Source organism: Cervus elaphus, chromosome 18, assembly GCF_910594005.1.
Source record: "Cervus elaphus chromosome 18, mCerEla1.1, whole genome shotgun sequence".
Classification (NCBI taxonomy): domain Eukaryota; kingdom Metazoa; phylum Chordata; class Mammalia; order Artiodactyla; family Cervidae; genus Cervus; species Cervus elaphus.
This window is the reverse complement of record NC_057832.1, coordinates 51,790,575-51,810,393: the sequence shown is the minus strand read 5'-3', so window position 1 is coordinate 51,810,393 and position 19,819 is coordinate 51,790,575. Positions and strand designations below refer to the sequence as shown.

The window sequence follows — 19,819 nt, the reverse complement described above, 5'->3', positions numbered from 1 at the left end:
TGGCAGCATGCCGCCTTTTCGGGGGCTGCTGGGCCTCCCTGGACTTGCCGGGGATGAGCTGCCGCCGTCTGACTGCCTGCTCTCCTTCCTCTGCCAGTCAGTCTCTCGGGAGCCCAGCCTCAGGGTGCTCCTCTCCCACCGGCCCTTAATACAGTCCTGGCGGTTCCCCATGTCTCTGCCTGCCTTTCCACTCCTGCCCTAGTTGAGGCCTGGAGTCTGCTCTCTCTACAGCACTGTGGTGGTTGGCACGTGGCCGCTGCTGCCTCCACCTCCAGCCTCTCTTTTGCTACCCCACTGCTCTATCTTCATGGCAGGGCCTGAGGCTGAATGGTAGGCTTTCCGGCTTTTCCTCCTTCCTGCTGTTTCTCGAACATGCACCTTGCCCTCCAGTCAAATTGTTTTCCCTGCATTAACTCTCAAGCCCTCGCTTTGATTGATTTCGCCTATGACTGGATTGCCCACTCTCTCTCTGCCTCCTAAAAAGTCAGCCTATTCATTCAAGGCTCAGTCAAATGCCACCACATTCTGGAAAGTCTTCTTTGATAACCTCACAGGGAAAGATACATTTTGCTCATCTCTTCTGAGCATCTGTTGGCTGATATTTACTTTTTGATCGGCTTTTTCGGGTCATGCCTACTACGTAGGAGGTGTGGCTCATTCATCTTCTGTTCCTCTCAGTGGTAAGGTAAGTATCTTGCACCAAAAACTTTGACTTGAGAAATGAATCAATTCAAGAGAAAGCCTCACCCAGGTGACATTTTGGAATGAAGGCTCTGCAATTCAATGGGTAACAATGTGGATATTATGATGTCCTCACTGGAATGTCTCCTCCATGCACAGTATGTTAAACTGGGGTACTGCTTTGCTTTTTATATGGATAGTATTTCAGAAAGAAAGCCTGGGTGGGGAACATGGTGATTCCCCCAGGAGTTGTCTGAAAGTCCTTGTGTATATAACTCATGTTCTCACCCATACATATATCTACATATAATAATCTAGAGGAAAAAAAAAATAATCTAGAGAAATGAATCAGTCACCCTCTGAAGGAGTCAGTCTCTCATCTTCCTTCTCCTTGTTCTCTGAATACTAAAATATATTAGAGACACTTTGGATAATATATAGAGGTGTATAATCTGGGCAGTATTTCTTGCTACTCAGAAAAAAGATACTATTAAAATCTGAATTTCCTTCCAGTTTTTTTCTTCTTTCTATGACATTTCTCCTTGATAGCCTCATATTTATGTAAACTAGATTTTCATTTCATACCGATTTTGTGTTGGAGGAGTGGTTTATCCTGGGTTCTCCATTTACCCAAGAATGGATCTCAAACATAAATAGTTTCATTGATTTCTTCTCTTAGTTATGAGGCATTCTGAGGAATTTATAGCCATAAAGAAGGCAGGGAAATTCTTAAAAAATGGTTTCAAAATTAATTTTTAATTTATTCTGTCCTCTCCGCTTCAAACGTATGGTGCACTGCTTTTGTTTTAAGGACACAACGTGATGATAAAGAGACCCTGTGGAATAAAAGATGTGAGGCAATCTCATAATCACAACAATCTCATCACTGCCACAGTTGCCAGTCTGATCTGTAAAGGGCTTCTCCCGGGAATGGTCAGTGCAAACCGCAAAGCAAGTCAAAGATGAGGAAGGAGAGGAGGTTAAACTCATCTCTGGCTCAGAACACGTAGGGCTAAGGCTCGTAGCCAAAGTTTCCTCCTTCTAGAAGTTTCACTTCGTGCTCACTTCTTGGCTAGTGCTTCTTAGCCATTCCTGCTTGACTGAATTCCTCTCTGAGCTGTTCTTCCACCACAAATCATGGTGGGGGCTCTGTCCTCATGCCTGTAATCAGCTCTAGCTTCTAACAAATGGTTGCAGACAGAACTGCCATTTCATGATGTTTTAGTGGCTGGCAGTCAAGCACCTAACAGCCATTACCGTCCCCTCTCCACCCGGATCGTGGAGGCGGGCGGGCAGGGGATCCATTTGAACATGATAAACAAAACCCATCGGTTCCAAGGATACAGTCTGCCAGCTTGTGCCTGATGACATCCTCTATCAATATCCCTGACTGAGAAAAACTCTCAATGTGATGCTTTCTTTATAACATGGCAGGAATGTCTCCATGTTTTCTTATTCATTTCAGAAGGGGAAAATGAGAACTTCAAGTATTTAGGGTCTCACTGAACATCGATGTGCTTCAGAATTTATCTCTGTAATTTTCCACACATTTGTCCTCCTGGAAAAACTCACTTTAAGATCTTTGAATCTTTTGGCCTCTGAAATATGCCACTATTTTTCTCTTTAAATACCATTTTATACATTGGTACTGATAATGAAGGCTGTCTGATACCTATGTAAAAGGCCAACAAATCTTTCACAATAGAGAAAATTTCTTATATCACCAGGTAGAAGTTGTCCAAATTTTCTATATTAGGAAGTTGTCTCAGCTCTCTTTGTTAGCTATTACATATTTATTAAGTCCTACAGCCGTGTGTGTATAATAACATTCTCACACTCAGTTTTGTCCTTGAATAGTTTTTACCCTTAGCCATAAATCTGTTTATGTAAGAAACCTTAGGGATCTTAAACTGTCTGATGGTTTTAGACAATGTTACCGACCAGTATTCAATTCATTTAGTTACTCTTTTTCTTCCCCCCACACTATAGGTTCTTCAAATTAAGCCCATCTTGCTGAAAACAAGACAGTGGCTATTTAAAGTGAAGACTGAACAGGAATGAATATTCTCAGCTCAGTCAAGGTGCTCCATAAGACAGCTCTTTTTGGAAGTGCCAAGGGTGTCTGCTTTGGACAGCAACTAGATGACACAGGGGTATTTCCCCTCGGCTGCTGCTGTTCAGCTGGAAACTTTACTGAATGAATGGGGAGAAGGCAAGGAAATGGAAATGTTCATTTCTACACCGGCTTTGTAGGTTAGTGTGATCAGAAATTCCTCTTGCGTCTTAGATTTCTGAACTGCAATGTGGAGATGATTCTCCCAGGGGTCTGATCTGTCTTGATCTGCTGCTGCTGCTAAGTCGCTTCAGTCGTGTCTGACTCTATGCGACTCCATAGACGGCAGTCCAGCAGGCTCCCCCGTCCCTGGGATTCTCCAGGCAAGAACACTGGAGTGGGTTGCCATTCCCTTCTCCAATGCATGAGAGTGAAAAGTGAAAGTGAAGTCGCTCAGTCATGTCCAACCCTTAGCGACCCCATGGACTGCAGCCCACCAGGCTCCTCTATCCATGGGATTTTCCAGGCAAGAGTACTGGAGTCGGGGGCCATTGCCTTCTCCACATCTTGATCAAGTTTAAGGAATTCTCAGAGACCTGCTTCCTTGAAAACATCATCTCATAAGAACTTTCTTAGTGAAATAGCACATATTTAGAGGTGAAGGCAAAGGAAGAGTGATAGTTAGATACCATGGGCTCCACAGGTTCCCTTAAATATTACCATCTCAGTCGCTTCCCCAAATGGAAGCATTTCCACACTTGAGTCAACAGGAATGGGCCTCAAAATCTGCTGTGCCAGAGGACAGATAGCTCTGAAGTCAGAAGCCACAGCCTCCTGCTGCCCGCCGTCCCTCCCTCGGATGTCAGGCTGTCCTGTCCCTGCCCAGGGAGCTATAGGTCCAGCAGGTCCAGCGCCACAGGCCAGGCCGCCACGGTGAGCGAACCACCCAGCACTCACGCGGGGTGCCTGCAGAGCTCTTACTGCCCAGAACACTTTGGAAGAAACCCAGAGCACTGTCAGCGGCGCCCTGGGCCTGGCCTCCCCTTGACTAATTGCTCTTCCTCAGCGTAATACGATACACAGACGCAGACAACTTCTAAGTTATCCGAGAAGGCCTATGATTTTTTAAACTGTCAAGGAAGTGTATTATAAAACTGCAAACACACAGCCCTCTGCTTCTCTGAGAAATATTGCTAGTGTTGTTTAAAAACAAACTAAACAAAATGGAAGCGACGATAACAGTAAAACAAACTGTAGGTAGACATAAATACGAAGCAATTGTTGGGCTGCACTCTGTTTTCCAATTTTGAGTGGAGTCTTCTTGTGCTCCAGCCTGAGGGATGGTCAGAGAACCTGTGGTTCGGCCTAGTCACCAGGTTATCCATGAGTTGTGGGAGCCCCAGAGAGCAGGGCCGGGGCCTGAGGGGTTTTGCGGGGCGTGTGGGGCAGCCTGGCCTCCTGCCCAACTCTTGACTCTTAGCTCCCGGCACTTTTTATTAGATCACAAGGCTTCTTCTGGAGCTCATAAATGCTTCGCTATTGGAAAAGATACTTTATTATAAAGTTGACTCCATCACCCAGGAGTAGCTCCCACATGGGTCCACATGATTCTCTGACTTCGTATACCCTCCTGTGAGAATGCAGATACTCCGCCCCAGCGGTTTTACTTTCCAAAGTTATCCTGAGGAACTAAAGATACATGGGAAGAAGGAGCTGCTGCTGTTGTTTAGTCACTAAGATGTGTCTGACTCTTTGTAATCCCCTGGACTGTAGCCCGCCAGGCTCCTCTGTCCATGGAATTTCCCAGGCAAGAATACTGGAGTATTTTTCCAGTATTTCCAGTATACTGGAGATACTTTTCCAGGGATCTTCTTGACTCAGGGACTGAAACTGTGTCTCTTGCATTCACCTGCCAATGTAGGAGACTTGGGTTTGATCTCTGGGTTGGGAAGATTCCCTGGAGAAGAAAATGGCAACCCACTTCAGTATTCTTGCCTAGGAAATCCCATGGACAGATGATATAGTCACAAAGATACTCTTCAGTAATTTGCACAATAGTGGACAAATCAGAAAAAAACAAGAGAAGTTCAAATAGGAGGTTGGTTGAACGATAAACCTTTAAAACAAAGTGCTAAGCAGTTGTGCAAAATGATGTGTAGAAGGGTATTTTTTATTGTGGAGGGGCAAGCAGGTTGGCAAATGAATCAAGCAGGTTTCCAAACTAAATGGTTACATTTTCAAGAGACAGAAGTTTTTCCTCTTTTTTATAATTTGAGATATTCTATAACTAGTATGTATTATTGTGTTAAAAACAGTAAAAGCTATCTTAAACAATGATGCCCTTTGTGGCATCACTGGAGGATAAATGCAGCCACAGAATGACAATAGGAACAGTTTCACAATTGAGATTTAAGATCCATCCTTTTTTAAATTTCTGTCTTGAGTTCATTTCTGAATGTTAGCCGTTCATGAAGGCGGTGCCCTGGAATACTTGGTGAAGAGACCAATACAGAGGGAGTCCCAGGGATGGCGCCCCTGAACTAGCAAGTTTCCAGGCGAGGGTCCCACCTGTCTCCCTCCTCTGACTTTCCCGGTCACACTGGTCCCAAAGGTGGAGGAGGACCTGAGAGGACAGACAGGCCAGGTACCTGCCGCAGGAACATGTTCTGTTTGGAGACGGGAAAGTGAGGCTAAATGTTTTCTCTCAGGAGAAAACTATTAACCAGGAGTTCGGAAAAACATAGTTGATGTCTCCCTGTATTTTTTCCTCTCGGGTCTCTGGCCTGGGCAGCGGTTTGTGACTCACTTCCCCCACACCCTGTCCTTTTCCTCCTTCGAAGTGGAAGCATCCATTTTCTGGGGTGGGTGGACTGAGGACAGATCAGATGGAGAAGGGTGATGAGAAGTGAGCAAGCGGGGAGAAAGAAACTTTCTGCTGGAAATTGTTTACCCTTTGCTAGGAAACGGAGGTGATCTGGTTTTTCGGAGTTCTGTTCAGCTGTCCAAACTGAACTTCCAGCTGCTGTGAGGTGTTAAAGGATGGATAAGTTCTAGCTTTTTGAGTTTTCAAGCGCACATGTCCTCCTGTGGGGTCTGCCTTAGAATCAGCTGGATCCAACACTATGTTCTTTATGAATTGAGTTTCCTTTGCACCTTCTCTTACACACTTACACACACACACATATATATTTTTAATAGAGACGTTTAGTATAAACACAGGCAAAAGGTGTTGTAGTTAGTTAAAAGAATGTATTTTTCACAGACTGGAAGGGTAGGAATGCTCTTTAAAAAAGTCTCCCACACACTCAACTTACTCTTTTGGGCATCCTCCTCATTTCAGTGTGTGTATGCACTGTGTTCTCATTACTTTTAAGTTCCTCCTCTTAAGTTTGTTCTCTTTTTTATCTTTTTCCTAATAGACCACAATCTCCTGGAGGGCAGGGCCCGGCTGCTGCTATACGTCCTGTCTAGTCGCTCACTCATTCACTCGTTCATTCATACAGTGCAGCACAAGGCTCCACTGGGTGTGAAGCTCAGGCCCACTGCGCTAGCAGTCGTGGCTTCTGTCCTCAGGAGGCAAACAGCTCTCTCAGGGGCCCGCGTGGGGCTCTGGGCTTGCTAACTGATGAAACAAATAATAACCTCACAAAAACTTTCATAAACGAGGTCACAGAAAGGCACAAAGGATGCCATGCTCTTCACAGCACATTTTGCAATAAGTAAATAACCTGGGAAGGCATTTCCACTTCCATCACCTGTCACTGTGGGGAGGGCTGCAGCCGCCACAGGAGGCTCCTGACGGATGGGAATGCTTTCGCCTTGTCATTGAGTCACTGAGCTTCTGGGTGGGGAATGAGGGCCGTGTGTTCTATTAGCATTTGTCAGTTTTGATATCTCGGCTGGCAGGACAATTGATATTCCTCTTCTCCAGTGAAATGGAATATTGCCTCAAAGAGGCCTTCATGAAAAGAGGCGGGATGCAAAGGAACGGAAATATTTAAATGATCTCTGAAATGTCACGAGACTCTGGAATATCCTTTTCTATAGGAGCAGTCCTGCTTCCTTATTGTCCCAGTGGAACCCCAATGCTACCCTATTCCAAAATCAACCAAAAGCAAGAACCGAAACAGCAGCAATGAGAGAAGCAAAACGGAAAACTCTCTAGAGGGAAAACGGATACTAATGTCAATCCTTCTACAACAAGCTCCTCCCTCCAACTGATGGCTCCTTTAAGAAACTTGAGGCTTCTCATCTAATGGCCCTGAGGGAAGCACACTTCAGCACATTTTACAAAATAAAGTTCAAAGAGAAGTCCTCTGTGTTTTGAATTACTAAGCCTTAGAGATGCTAGTTCTTATGAGAGCCCTATGTGGCGCTGTTTTTTTTTTTTTTTAATTTGTAAAACTGATTATCTTAATAATTTTAAACGTACACTATGGTATTGTACATCCTCTTCATGGATCACAGGCTTGTCATAGTGAAAGGGCTTGTGTAACTCAATAAAGCTGTGAGCCATGCTCTTCAGGGCATGACCCAAGGCAGATGGGTCATAGTGAAGAGTTCTGACAAAATGTGACTCACTAGAGGAGGGAATGGCAAACCACTCCAGTATTCTTGACATGAGAACCCCATGAACACTATGAAAAGGCAGAAAAAAAAAAAAAAAAAAAAGATATGACACTGGAAGATGAGCCCCTCAGGTTGGAAGGTGTCCAATATACTACTGGAGAAGATCGGAGGGCAATTGCTAATAGCTTCAGAAAAAATGAAGAGGCTGGGCCAAAGTGGAAATGACACTCAAGTTGTGGATGTGGCTGGTGGTGAAAGTAAAGTCCAATGCTGTAAAAATAACGAATCAAGGTAAATTGGACGTGGTCGAGCAGGAGATGGCAAGAGTGAACACTGATGTTTTAGGAATCAGTGAACTAAAATGGATGGGAATGGGCAAATTTAATTCAGATGACCATAGTATCTACTACTGTGGGCAAGAATCCCTTAGAAGAAATGGAGTAGCCTTCATAGTCAAACAAAAGATTCCAAAATGCACTACTTGAGTGCAACTTCAAAATGGCAGAATGATCTCAGTTTGTTTCCAAGGTGAACCATTTAACATCATAGTAATCCAAGGCTATGTATGTCCCAAACACTGATGCTGAAGAAGCTGAAGTTGACCAGTTCTATGAAGACCTACAAGACCTTCTAGAACTAAGACCAAAAAAGATGTCCTTTTCATCATAGAGGGTTGGAATGCAAAAGTAAGAAGCTAAGAGATACCTGGAGTAACAGGCAAGTTTAGCTTTGAGTACAAAATGAAGCAGGGCAAAGGCTAACAGAATTTTGTCAAGAAAACAGTGGTCATTGCAAACACCCCTTTCTAACTGCACAAGAGACAACTCTACACATGGACATCACGAAATGATCAATACTAAAATCAGACTGATTATATTCTTTGCAGCTGAACATGGAGAAGCTCTATATAGTCAATAAAAACAAGATCTGGAGTTGACTGTGGCTTAGATCATTAGTTCATTATTGCAAAAATCAGGCTTAAATTGAAGAAAGTAGGAAAAACCACTAGGCCATTCAGGTATGACCTAAATCAAATCCTTTATGATTCGACAGTAGAGGTGACAAACAGATTCAAGGGATTAGATCTGGTAGACAGAGTGCCTGAAGAACTATGGACAGAGGTTTGTAACATCATACAAAGCCATCCCAAAGAAAAATAAATGCAAGAAGGCTTATCTGAGGAGGCATTACAAATAGGTGAGAAAAGAAGATAAATGAAAGGCAAAGGAGAAAGGAGAAGATACATCCAACTAAATGCAGAGTTCCAGAGAATAGCAAGGAGAGATAAGAAAGTCTTATTTTAAGTGAACAATGCAAACAGATAGAGGAAAACTACAGAATGGGAAAGACTAGAGATCTCTTCAAGAAAGATGGAGAGATCTCAAGAAAGTTGGAGAGATCAAGGGAACATTTCATGGAAGGATGGGCATGATGAAGGACAGAAATGGTAAGAACCTAACAGAAGCACACTTGATTAAGAAGAGGTGGCAAGGATACACAGAAGACCTACACTAAAAAGGCCTTAACTCAGAAAACCACAATGATGTGGTCACTGACATAGAGCCAGATATCGTGACGTGTGAAGTCAAGAGGGCCTTAGGAAGCATTACTACGAACAAAGCTAGTGGAGGTGATGGAATTGCAGCTGGGCTATATCAAATCCTAAAAGATGATGCTGTTTAAAGTCTGCACTCAATATGTCAGCAAATTTGGAAAACTCAGCAGTGGCCACAGGACTGTGAAAGCTTAGTTTTCATTCCAATCCCAAAGAAGGGAATGCCAAAGAATGTTCATACTACCATATAGATGTGCTCATTTTGCATGCTACTAAGGTTATGCTCCCTGGTGCTTAACCAGCTTCCCTGGTGGTTCAGACAGTTAAGCGTCTGTCTACAATGCAGGAGACCCGGGTTCAATCCCTGGGTCGGGAAGATCTCCTGGAGAAGGAAATGGCAACCCACTCCAGTATTCTGGAAAATCCCATGGATGGAGGAACCTGGTAGGCTACAGTCCATGGGGTCACAAAGAGTCAGACATGACTGAGCGACTTCACTTTCACTTTCTAAGGTAATGCTCAAAATCCTTTAAGCTAGGCTTCAGCAGTATATGAACTGAGAAATTACAGATATACAAGCTGGGTTTAAGAAACTAGGTGTGCTGTTTAAAGGAAGAGGAAACAGAGGTCAAATTGCCAACATCCGTTGGATCACTGAGAAAGCAAGAGAATTCCAGAAAAACATCTATTTCTGCTGCATTGACTACTCAGAAGCCTTTGACTGTGTGGATCATAATAAACTGTGGAAAATTCTTAAAGAGATGGGAATACCAGACTGCTTTACCCGTCTTCTGAGAAACCTGTTTGTGGGTCAAGAAGCAACAGTTAGAACCTTACATGGAACAATGGACTGGTTCAAAATTGGGAAAGGAATAAGACAAGGCTGTATAATGTCATCCTATTTACTTATATGCAGAGTACATTATGAGAAATGCCAGACTAGATGAATCACAGACCAGACCACCTAGCCAGACCAGACTAGATGAATCACACCTTGGAATCAAGACTGCCAGGAGAAATATCAACAACCTCAGATATGCAGATGACATTACTGTAATGGCAGAAAGTGAAGAGGAACTAAAGAGCCTCTTGATGAGGGTGAAAGAGAAGAGAAAAAAAAGCTGGCTTAAAACTCAATATTCAGAAACTAAGATCATGCATCCAGTCCCATCACTTTATGGCAAATAGATGGGGAAAAAGTAGAAGCAGTGACAGATTTTATTTTCTTGGGCTCAAAATCACTGCAGATGGTGACTGCAGCCATGAAATTAAAAGACGCTTGCTCCTCGGAAGGAAAGCTATGATAAACCTAGACAGTGTATTAAAAAGCAGAGACATCACTTTGCAGACAAAGGTATGTATGGTCAAAGTTGTGGTTTTTCCAGTAATCAATTATGGATGTGAGAGTTGGACCATAAACAACGCTGAACACCAAAGAAATGATGCTTCTGAACTGTGCTGGAGAATGCTCTTAAGAGTCCCTTGGGCTCCAAGAGATAAAACCAGTCAATCCAAAAGGAAATCACCCTGAATATTCATTGGAAGGATGGATGCTGAAGTTCTTATACTTTGGCCATGTGATGTGAAGACCCAACTCATTGGAAAAGACCCTGATTCTTGGAAAGATTGAGGGTAGGAGGAGAAGGGGGTGACAGAGGATGAGATCATTAGATAGCATCACTGACTTAATGGACATGTATTTGAGCAAACCCTGGGAGACAGTGAAGGACAGGGAAGACTGGCATGCTGCAGTCCACGGGGTCACAAATAGTTGGACACAATTTAGCCACTGAACAACAGCAACAGTACTGTTATTTATACACAGTCCTCTAGAATTTTTGTTTCATCTTGTCAAACTGTTACCCTGTGCCTGTTGAACAATGCCCGTTACTACCCTGAACCCCTGGTTAACCACCATTTTAAATTTAAGACTTGACTACTTTAGTATCTCATATAAATGGAATCATGCAGTATTTGTGTTTATGTGATTTGCTTATTTCACTTAGCATAATGTCCTCAAGTTTCATTCATGTTGTTGCATGTGTCAGGATTTCTTTTTTTTTTTAAAGACTGAATAATATTCTACTTCTTTATCTATTGGTCCAAAGATCGACATTTATGTTGCCACTACCTCTTAGCTATTGTGAATAATGTTGCAATGAACTATGAGTGTGCAAATATCTTTGAGATTCTGTTTTCAATTCTTTTGGAAATATACCCAGAAGTGAGAATGCTGAATCATATGGTAGTTCTATCTTTAATATTTTGGAAATCTCTATACCATTTCCATAGTGGCTGCACCATTTTACATTTCCACCATCAGTGCACAAGGGTTCTCATTTCTCTACATCCTTGCCAAAAACTTGCTGTTTTGTTGTTTTTTTTTTTTTTTCCAAATAGTGGCCAAACAGATATGAGGTGATATTTCATTATGGTTTTGATTTGCATTTCCTTGATCCTTAGTGATGTTGAACAGCTCATCATATGCTCACTGGCTATTTGTGTATCTTTGTGGTCTAACCATAACACAACCAGGGGTTTCTAGCTAGAGCTTCTGTGGGCTCCACAGCTTTGGGTATGGAAAGACTGCGACTTGGTTTCACTGATTTGACAGCTGAAAGGCAATCAACATTTCACTTCCATGCTGAATAAGCAGTGAGGTTTTTTTTTTCCCTCCCCTGGACATTGCCTAAAATTTCACTTTGAAAACAAGCTAAAGATATTGATTTCTGTATGCCCAGGGGTGATGAGCTATTGATAGAAATAACAGGAAAAGGCCAACTGAACAGATGTATTTCACTTGTAAAATATAATTTTTCTCCCTCCTGGCACTTGATATGAAAACACAGAGACATCTTAAATATTAAAAAAGAGCCATTAAGATATCCTGCTACTTTTTTTCTATTAGTAAATTTTCATAATGAATTACAAAATGATCCAATTCAGTTTTCAAAGGCACTGTTAATAAGAGGTGATCTTTCTTCAGAAAAACCTTGTATATGACAGCAACTCCCAGTAGTCCTGTGAAAAATGGTTGTGTCCACACGTTAATGGTGAGGTGATGAGGGGCAGCAGGCACTGTGTCCTGCTTACCAGTCACAGCATAAGCAAGGCAATAACACAGAACTTGGAGCAGGTGACGAGGCAAATTCTCAATTCTCAGTGTCCTCTCCTGACCTACCCTTCAACCCCAATTTTCTGGGCTCTTCCCTGGAGACTCCATCTGCTGAAGCCACAGGGCTCTGATTCACTTGCTTGTTGTGAATCACTATTTAAATGTCCACATACATCTTGAAATTCCGTATGGCTTTTTATCCCAGATTAGTTCATTCATTACTTTCAATGCTAGAACTTGAAAGGAACTGAGACATCAAAAAACCCAAATCCTATCATTTGTATAGGTGAGAAAATGGAGGCCCTGAGAAGTTGAATAATTCTTGAAAGGCCACCCAGTTTGTCAAAGGCATCATTTCTGAATTTTCCCATTTATTTTCCCCCTTGACAAAGGCTGTGCCATCTTCCCAAATACTTAGGATTTTGTCTGGGGATAATTTTTGAGTTCTCCTCATTCTTATTCCCTTTATGTCAACAGTCACCAAGTCTTAATGATTATTCTTTCAAGACTCTCGATATTGTCACTTCTGCATTTTACTTCTGCTATTTTCAGCACCTCATTACCCCCTCCCTGAATTCTCTAACTTAATGTAACAGCCTCCCTATATAATATTCCTACTTATCTGATCGATTGGTGATTCTCCACTCAGGCTGCTCAGTACACTGACCCGGGACATGTTTCAAAAAAAAAAAACAACACACCTGCACTATCACCACTCCTGGCACAGTCTGTTTTAATTGGTTGGGGAGGAGCCTCTATTTTTTAAATGAAGTCCCCCAGGTGATTCTAATGAGTAGCTGGATTAACATAGGTCACAGCTACCCATGTGAAAGAAAACACCTTATAGAAACAAAGGTGAAGTGAAGTGAAAGTCGCTCAGTCGTATCCGACTCTCTGCAACCCCATCGACTATACAGTCCATGGAATTCTCCAGGCCAGAATACTGGAGTGGGTAGCCTTTCCCTTCTCCAGGGGATCTTCCCAACCCAGGTCCCCCATATTGCAGACGGATTCTTTTACTGTCTGAGCTACCAGGGAAGCCCAAACTTAGGTTAACCAGAGACAATTACCTGGAACATTCAATTAGTCAGTTTTTCTCCATTCAACTCTGAACAGAAAGCAATATATTACAAGAAAATAAGCAAAATAATCAGAAATTTCCAAACAAACAAATAAACACCTGCTTCTGATTTCGGTTGAGATGGTCAGTCGAAATCTGGGCCATCCTCCTATGCCTCCAATAAAAGCCTGCATAGAAATTTGCTCACTTCTGCTCACGAGTGTACCAAAATAACAACTAACTGCTGAAGAACCATCAGTCAAAAAGACTGGAATCTACAAAAAGTGATACTCTACATCTAAAGACATAAAGAAGAAACTGCAAGATGGTAGGCAGGGCACACATGCGATATAATCAAATCTCATACCCCACAGGTGGGTGACGCACGAACTGGAGAACAATTAGGTCGCAGAAGGTCTCCCATAGCAGAGAGGCTGAGCCCCATGCCATGCTCCCCAGCCCGGGGCGGGGGTGGGTCTGGCAGTGGGAAGAGCAGCCCTCAGAGCAGGGCCTGGGCACTGGAGTCCCACAGGAGGAGGGGAAACAGAGACTCCACTCTGGGAGGGTGCACACAAGGTCTCATGCCTGGGCCAGGCCTACCTGCTGGTCTTGGAGGCTCTCCTGGGGAGGCGGGTGCGACTGCGGCTCTCTCTCTGGGTTCATAAAAGCTGGTGGTGGAAATATCAGGGAGTGTTCCTCTGCTTGAACTCTTAGTGGAGGCAGACATCCAGCTGGAGTAGTTAGGACCAAGACCTGACCCCACGGAACAACGTTTAGGCTCATGCTGGGACGCCTCAGGCCAAACAACCAATAGAATCAGAACACAGCCCCAACCCAGCGGCAGACAGGCTTCTTTAAGACTCCAGTGAGTAGACACGCCCCTGACAAGGCCCTGCCCAGCAGAGGGCTAAGACCCAGCCCCACCCACAGTGGGCCAGCAAGGCCTCTCCCACCAGGAAGCCTTTCACAAGCCTCTAGACTGACTCTCCAACAAGGCGGCAGACACCAGAAACCAGAAAACCACAACCCAGCAGCATCCGGAATTGAGTCTGGAAACACCGGGGACAGGCTGGTCCCTGGGCCTTTGAGTGATAGAGGGGAGTGAAGTGCTAGGACATGCAGCACACCCCTACAGAGGACCACTTCTCCAAGGTCAAGAAATGTAAGAACTCTTCCACATACATAAAAATACCAGTAGAAATTTAGACCAAATGAGATGGCAGTGGAACAAGATAAAGCTCCAAAAGAACAACTAAGGGATGTAGAGAGAGGTAGTCTACCCGAAATCTGACATAGAATGATGACTTAATGATACTGTAAGACTTATTTACTCATTCACATACTTATTCACTCTCTCTGCAAAGCACTGTTATAAGAACCCAAGGTAATAACCAGTATTTGAATTCCATAAAAGGGAGAACACGTGAACACTGATAACCCTGTTGCAAAACAGAGTCAGAGGGAACAGAAAAGATGTATGAGGAGCGATGGGACTTCAAAGGACTAAGAAATTACTTCTGATTGATGGATTTGGGGAAGGATTCATGGAGAAGGCAGCCTTCAACCTGGTTTTTGAAGGAGGACATGGCTTGGGGAAAGGGTTTTCCAAGGTAAGGGATCAGCATGAGCCTAACCATGAAGGTGGAAACACAGGACGATGCCAAGCGTCTCAGCAGCACAGCTGGGTAAGAGGATACTGTGGGAGAGGAGAGAGAAGACAGATTTGAATGGGGCTGGATCAGGTTTGCTCTGAGGACTCATTTAACATTTTGCGTGTGTGTGTGTGAGAAAGGTCTCCAAGTGGGGCGGTCCTTTAGGACAATCAATTGCTCTGGCATCAGTGATCAGGGAAGATTTACCATAGTAGTAGGGAAACAAGTAGAGGCTATTTCACCGTGTAGAATGGGCCTGAACAGGAACAGAACGACAGGAGGAAAGGAGGAGGGGGCCCTTACGAGAAATGGGGAAGTAAAATCACTTGAATTGGGGAACTGGTTGTATACATATATATGTATATACATACATACATACATATATATGAGTGTGAAGGCACTCAGATGGTTTTGAGCTGGGCAACAAGGAGGGTTGATGGTCTCTTAATTAATAGGTGATTCAAGAGGAGGAGAAGTTTAGGAGGAGAGATCATGAATGAAATTTTGAACACATACATGTTGGGGCATCTGGAGAGAAATGTTGAGAGGGCAGGTGGAAATCTTGGGAATGAAGTCAGAGATGGCAAACAGACATCGGAGTCATCTGCATGGTGGTGACGGGTGGAACCATGAGAACAGATGAGGTCCCAAAGGAGGGGTTGGGGATGGGGTGTCACTGCGTGAGAAGACAGCTGAAGGAGACCCCCGAGGAGCAATCGAAGAGGAAGGAGAAAATTCAGCTAATACACTGACCACTAGTCTCAGCTTACAGGCCGTCCCAAGGGGATGAAGGGTTGACTCCATCACTGGATGTTGTTACTATGGTGAGGCTGGTGATCACTGAGGGGACGCTTTTCACTGGAGTCCTGATGATGAAATCCAGATTTCAAATGCTGAATGTGTCAGGGGAAAAGGGGAACTCAAGAGCATGCCCATTTTCAGGATACTGCGTGCCTCAACCCAAGTATGTAACACAGTACATTTGAGAATGGTTTCAACAAGATGGTGATTAAAGAGCATTTTCTGTAAACAATGAGCACTCTGTTTTTCTTAAATATTCCCTACATACAGAGTTCCTTTAGAGTAGAACTGGTGTCTTATTCATCTTTGTATCCTACCTACCCCTGCCCTCTGAAAAACCAAACCAGAAAAGCCAGGCCTTTGCCCCAGGACTGGATCTGAGCACCCATGGTCTTGCTGGGTGGGTTCCCAGTGCGTCTCCGACCGTGGGGCAGTGTGTGGGGAAGGCCTGTGGGGAGGTCCCTGCAGAGGAGCAGCTGAAGGCCCCTTCCCACCGTCCTCACAGCGTTAGCGTTAGTGGAGTTCCATGCACCTGCACTGTGCTAAACCAGCAGGTTCTAGGCCCTGCCCCTCCCCTTTGCTCCCTAACTGCCTCCGCATTCCCTTTCAAGGCAGAGGTCTTTCTCCCTGCGGCCTCCCTGAACCCCCACCCTGGCTCCCCTCCATCTTCTCTTCTGGAAGAGATCCCTGGCTCTCAGACTGCCCTCTCCTGGTCTTCTTCACTGACTTCCCTCACTCGCCACTCAGATGTGGTTGTGCCTGGCAGATTCTCCTCTCCTCTCTGATTATACTCTCCTCTCCTCTCTACGCAGCAAGGTCTCTTGGGGAGAGCTCGTCCCATTCCAGGATGGTCCCTTCCAGGTCTCCCAAAATGCTCTGCCCTAGAGCACCACATCCTAGTGCCCTGCACCTAGGCTCTTCCCCTAAGGGTCCTCCAGGCACCAGAAACTCACAAATCTGAAGCTAATCTCATCATCTTTGTTCCTAAACTTGCTCCTTCACCCATGTGGCATCATCTTCCACTCAACCCTGGCCACAGTTCCACTCCCTGCACCCTTCCTTTGTATTCACTATTGACCAAGCTTTATTTCCATCAATAAATGCCTGAGGTAGCTCTGCAATCTGTTTCCAATGTGCTTTTCCGTCACCACTTCCCTAATTCTGGTCCTCACATCATTTGCTTTAACTTTTACAATAACATTTTAATTGTCTCCAGTTTCCTATAAAAACCCATTTTAAATACGATTGAGGCACAATTCCAAATACAGATAGTTTTACCCTTCCACTTAATTCTTTTGATGACATATAATTATATAAAATTCAAATTCCCTTGTGTGGCATAGAAGGCCCTTTTCACTGAGCCCCATGTTCTTTCAGTCCATCCCTCTCCTTTTCCTACTTCTCCAGTATAAGCGCCACTGTACCTCCTGCCCACGCAATTGAAATCATACTTGTCACTCGAGGCCCAGATAACCTGTCACCTCTTAGGTGGAGTAGAATCTTCTACAGCTCTGCTCAGCAGGTTTCAGGTGCTGTGTCCCTTGGGCTCTTTGCTGATGCTATCCTTACTTGTCCCCTTACCTCATTCTCTCCCCATCACTCCTCCTTGTTTTCGAATGCGTAGAGTGAGAGACTCTCTCATGAATCCTTATCTCCCTAGCACCAAGCAAGGTGCCTGATAGATGTTGGTGGAACTGAACTGAGACCACAAAGAGCCCTCTAGTTCTTTTGTTGTTGGTTTTTAGCTAATGACTCTAGCGAATTGATTCAGGACATCTTAACCTGCATGGATTGCAAACTAGTCAAAGTAAATTATATGACAAGCATATACACTTCTTTTGTCAGAAACAGAAATCTACACCTCTTTAAAGCATGGTCACTGGACTAGACGTTTCCAATAATGATTCCATGGTTTTTTATTTTTTCCAGTACATTGCAACGGTCTTCTTTATGCCCTAATTTAGGTTTCCCCTGATCAATAACTTATCCTTGAGAGACACTTTAGAGAAATGATTCATTTAAAACTTATGTCTTTGTAGACATCTTCAGGGAATGATTGTGATGGGGTGGGTGTGTGTGTGTGTAGGCACATATCCACATAAATGTATTTGATAAGGAAAAGTTCAACAATAGGCCAATTCAATAAATCACTTAGAGAATAATATTTCCTTTCATTCTTAATTCAAACCAGTCCTAGATGGCAACTAGCAGGGTTATTAACAATTGAAAAATATATTTCAGAGAACATTCAGAAGGCCAACTTAAAAACCTTTGTTGGAGAGATGCTTAGCCATGGCTCGGAGAGTGTAAGGGTGTGTAGAATCAAGTCAGAACTGAGCAGTGTGTCAGTCTGACTCCTGTTACCATGGCAAACCGTGGGAAAACTACTTCTGAAAAGTTAAACTGACATTTTAAAATTGCAGTTTTTAAAAACTGTGCTGGTAGTCACAGATCTACTGCAAGATTTGACAGTGGACATGGGGGCTGCTCTGGGGATGTCGTTGAGGGGTGAAAAGTTGCTTGAACCATATTTGCAAGGCTGTTATTTATATTTTGCTTTATTTGTGTGTGTGTGTGTGTGTGTATGTGTGTATGTACAGGATGCTTAATTTCCTTAAGAATTTTGACCAAATGTTATGCTAAAATATAGCATGAGAATGTTCACTTTGAAATCGTTAGATACAAACTTAGGACTACTTTAAAAAAAGTCATAACTGTTTTTTCCCCTTAAACTCGGTGCATCACTGAGTATGCAGAAGGAGAGTTAGAAGATCCGGTCCTGAATGAATAACTGGCACACAGGCTGGGGGATAGCACAACACTGGGGGGAGTTCTGGGTTCCTAGGGCTGACATGTCTGATGACTGTGGCTCCCTCCGTCTGGCATAGAAAGGGTGACCTCCTGGGAGCTGGCCAAACCAAACGTGGGCTGAGAGAAGATACATTTTGTTTTCCTGCACTGACACCCAGGGATTGCTTTCTGAACTGTGTGCGCGGAGCTCACCCAGTGCTGCCTCTGCTGTACGCCCCCTCCCAGCCCTTCCTTCCTGCTGGGACCACACTGGGCTGGAACCCAGGAATGAGTGCATCTCTAATTTTCCTGAATCCACAAATCTTATCCTCACCACTTATAAGGTCTCAGCTATAAATATTTTCCAGAGCTCTAGCAGTAATTAGACAAGCTACTATGAAAGATAGAGCATTATACATCAGTTAAAAACATATGCAAAACCAAAGCTCATTAGAGAAAGATAATATTCATGCAGATTTTACAAACCGTGTCTTTAGGGTGGCCCAATAAGTAGAAATATGGGGACCCATGCTTGTCACTTTTCATGCACATGGAGAGACTGGAAGGTACCATTCCTAAAGGAAGGGGAGGAACAGCCTAGGACCAATCATTAGAATTAACAGAACCAGTGACAAAGATATAGCATTACTGTTAGAATCAAGATTGCTTAGTACGTTTAGAGTAGCTGAATAAAAATTATCTAGGCAGTAAGAATAAAGACTTTAAGTAAAGCTGACCCTATCGAGCATGCAGCAAGTGAAATTAGTGAAAGACTGAGCTACATGTGTATTCCAAAAATAGATTTTTTTTTTCCTCAAAATATTGAGGGCATCCTGAGGTGCTTTTAAGGAGGCACAAATGTTTAAAACATCTTGAAATCATATCAGAATTTTTGCAGAATTTTCTCATAATGAGAGTGCTTCAGTGAGACCAGCTGTCATTTGAGAAGTCACAGTAATCATGTTTCTAAATTTTGAAAAACCCTCAAATTAAAGCCATGGTTTGCCTATGTTTATATTTATGTTTTCTCTAATAATCTCATAAATTCTTATAGCTCGTCTCTTCTGTAACAATTTGCTCATTTAGATTCAAACTTCACAGTTGACTTGCTGGCCGTAATTGTTCTTTGGAAAAAAAAAAAAAAAAGCTGAAGAAAACACAGCCAGGTTTTGCCTGTTCTATGTGGCTGTACTCGCCTGTCCAAGGACCGTACTCTGAAACCTGCCTCTTAGCGGCTGCCTTGGCCTAGGCCTATCTCAGCTCCTGGGCTTCAGTTCTTTACCGACAAAAAGACGGTACTAGAAATTCTGGGCTGTCAGTGATCTCCACCAGACAGGCCCTGGGAGATGTAATAACCAGTCCCTGCAGCACCCAATGCCATGTTGTCTTAGCTCCATACAGTTTGAGGTAGAGGGTGATGTGGGGCTGCTGGATCAGAAGCACTGAATCCACATAGCTCAGACATTTGGGAGCCTGATCCCCTCTTTGCCAGTATATTCTTATGATACTACCCCTCTCCCAGCCCTCATGTCAATGCCTAACT

General features: G+C 43.6%; 1 protein-coding gene across 6 annotated transcripts in view; it reads right to left on the bottom strand.

Moving 5' to 3' along the window:
- MAGI2 (membrane associated guanylate kinase, WW and PDZ domain containing 2) overlaps window positions 1-19,819 on the bottom strand; it is a 1,438,402-nt gene that overhangs the window by 48,738 nt on the left and 1,369,845 nt on the right. Inside the window, exons 22-23 of one of the 6 annotated variants that reach the window (XM_043871630.1) lie at window positions 18,763-18,851; window positions 15,304-15,551 (exon numbers count right to left, since the gene is read on the bottom strand). The exons of 4 other annotated variants lie outside the window; for them this stretch is intronic. In XM_043871630.1, coding sequence (XP_043727565.1) covers window positions 15,489-15,551; window positions 18,763-18,851 — 152 coding nt within the window. In that variant the 3' untranslated portion in view covers window positions 15,304-15,488. Of the gene's footprint in view, window positions 1-15,303; window positions 15,552-18,762; window positions 18,852-19,819 lie in introns of those variants that run through there. One more of the 6 variants, XM_043871631.1, reaches the window with a different exon arrangement.